Source organism: Trachymyrmex septentrionalis, unplaced genomic scaffold (assembly GCF_001594115.1).
Source record: "Trachymyrmex septentrionalis isolate Tsep2-gDNA-1 unplaced genomic scaffold, Tsep1.0 scaffold129, whole genome shotgun sequence".
Classification (NCBI taxonomy): Eukaryota; Metazoa; Arthropoda; class Insecta; order Hymenoptera; family Formicidae; genus Trachymyrmex; species Trachymyrmex septentrionalis.
In genome coordinates this window covers 1,286,301-1,289,024 of record NW_017304428.1, presented here as the reverse complement: position 1 = coordinate 1,289,024, position 2,724 = coordinate 1,286,301, and the positions used below count along the sequence as shown (strand labels likewise).

At 27.8% G+C, this 2,724-nt stretch overlaps 1 protein-coding gene and 1 long non-coding RNA gene across 2 annotated transcripts in view; one reads left to right on the top strand and one right to left on the bottom strand.

The window, feature by feature from the left end:
• LOC108756594 overlaps positions 1-2,724 on the bottom strand; it is a 135,863-nt gene that overhangs the window by 34,306 nt on the left and 98,833 nt on the right. The window contains exon 3 of the mRNA XM_018500508.1: positions 430-572. Within this exon, the coding sequence (XP_018356010.1) occupies positions 430-572 (143 nt within the window). The remainder of the gene's footprint in view (positions 1-429; positions 573-2,724) is intronic.
• Positions 1-2,724, top strand: part of LOC108756595 — a 23,274-nt gene that overhangs the window by 15,103 nt on the left and 5,447 nt on the right. The window lies entirely within an intron of this gene.

Below are 2,724 nucleotides of genomic sequence, written 5' to 3'. Positions count from 1 at the left end.
ATTTCTCTTTATCCACTTATTGTTTTATTGTATTAATTTTCTAAAATTGGATCGTATTTTATAAGTTTAGCTTTTATAAATTTAAATTATTTTATCAATGTATCATGATTATTTCTGCATTCATTCGTATAAATAATCTATTATGTGCATATAGATTTTTATGCAAATGATAAAGATTTCTGTTGCTTGTCACTATTTTTTCATTTCATTCAATGAAAAAAACATGTTACGTGATAAATATTAAACATCATAGTAAAAATATTTATAAAAAATTTTACTTTCAAAAATAATTGTGCAAAAAGAATAAATAATTTAAAATTTAATGAAAGAATAAATACTAATAAAATAATAATTTTCGCGAAATATTTTATATAGTTCACTCAGTCATTAAGACATTGTGTATTGGGAAAACTGGATTTATTTACTTACTTGAGGTATTTTGAACAATCGTAGAAGATTGGCAACCTGAATCGAAGTTACTGAACTCGCTGCACCAACGACGCCGCTGATTACCTTTCGCACGGCAGTCTTATTGCAGTGATATTCCGCGCCATCTATGTTGCTTATCGAACCTGGAATATATAATAACATGACACAATTCTGTTTGTAATTTATTTAAAAGTAATATTTCATATTAACAAATTAATTAGCTTAATGATGCTTTTATGTATGTCAACGAGTTCTATGTCGATGAAATTTTGTTGTTGATAAACATACATGAGTTACGTTATTATAATAATGATATTGTTTTGTTCGGACCATCATATTTTCATCATTGCATTGAATATACTGGTCAATTAATCAGTATACGGTAATAATTTGTTTTGTATTGCGCGAATTGAAAGAGGTTTAATCAATAAAATATATGCCGACGATATGAATATTCGGTCGATACTTGCAGATGCAATTTGCATAAATTAACAAAAATTAATGACATAAGCAATTTGAATATTTCGTTCATTTATCCATTTATATCAATATCAAACCTATGGTTCTTTATTAGTTGAACGTTGTTTTACATAAATAATCTGTACATGCGATCAACACATTATTAAATTTTTGTTTTATACGTACATTTGACTGTGCCGCGCCATCGTATATCTAACATAAAATTAAATAAAATTAAAATTTTATTTATAGGGGGGTTATTCAATTGTGTTTTGTTAGCTAATATCGTATAGTTATATTTTATGGAACGAAGCCGAATTTAATGAAATTCTTGTAACATGGTTTACAGCAAATCCGTTGTTTTTGCTCTTGTTTTTCTTATTGTTTGGACTTTACTCCACGCAATTTCGCAGCATAACACCTGTTGAATCTACCGTTCTTATGTTGTTTGCTATTGATCTACGATTACAAAAGTAAATCAAGTTAAATCTTGTTGCGTTATAACAATTTTCACAATAATACTTGGATAATTAGGCCTTTAAAACAAAAAATCGATAATTATATTCTTAAAATTTTTAATTTTTGTCAATTTATCATAGTATTATACGTATTATCTTATTTTTATTATAATCAGTATATGCAATATATATCGGAAGAAATATAAATGTATCAATTTATGTTTAATTGAAATATATTATATAATTGCATAAGCATAACGTTTATACAATACAAATTGTCACTTGTAGCTAAATGTTGAAGATGGTGTCAAAGAATTTTAAATACGAAATCGTCTGCATAAGAAATTAACTTGTCACTTTTACAATTTTACACTTGAACGTCCTTCTTCAGCATCTTGTTTGCACACGTGGCTTGGAAATGTTTACCGATGAAACTCACTCTTATTTCTATACATAGCTAGTGTAAATGTTTGCTAGAGGCTTAAGTGTCATGAATGTTGAAAGGGTGAGAGACAAGCAATTCTTTCTTGGTTTTGAAAGAAAAAAGGGGGAGGGTCCCTTTTCTTTCGAGGTTCATTTTTCTTCTTCTAATATTTTATTCCTTGCTAAATGGTGATCACTGAAGAAATGGCGATAGAAAAGCTGTCCGCGAGCGAAGCATCAACCAAAGTCAAAACCAAATTTTTTTGTTAGAAAACGTATCTATACATTCGGCTCATGAACATTAAAAGATGAATAAGAATAAGTTATTGTAAGAATATTAAAATAGTATACACACAAATACAAAAATAATATTTGGTCGTGAGTGATGCTCGCACTTTTTTCCGATTTCCGTACTGTTCTGCTTTGCGCTGGAAGACGAGATCTTATTTTCACAGATTTGTGAGCATGATAATGCACACTTCCTTTTTCAAGATTATAATCTCCAGAAGCGAGATATAAGCTACGACGCGAACTCTGACGTGACGGGCAATAAAAAAAAAAGAGAAAGAGGGCGAGAAAACGATTATGAAGAAATTTTTCTTATAACTTTATTCATATGAATGGACGGATAAATTTGAAATGCTGTAAGATAAAAGTTCCAATAATAGAAACTGAAGTGTTAGTGCGATGATTTATTTAATATATGCTACTATTTTAATAATTTAATTGGGTGTAGACAAGACGTTACGACGCCATTTAAATTCTTATGATAAAATAATATATTCATGAAAATTAATTAACAAAATAAAACTTCGTCTTTTGACAAAGCAATTATCAACTGATCTTTTGCTTAATAATATTTATTTGGAATAATAAATATTCTATTATTAAACTAATAATAAATATAACATACTTATGTTAATAAGCGTTTTATATATATGTATATATATATATA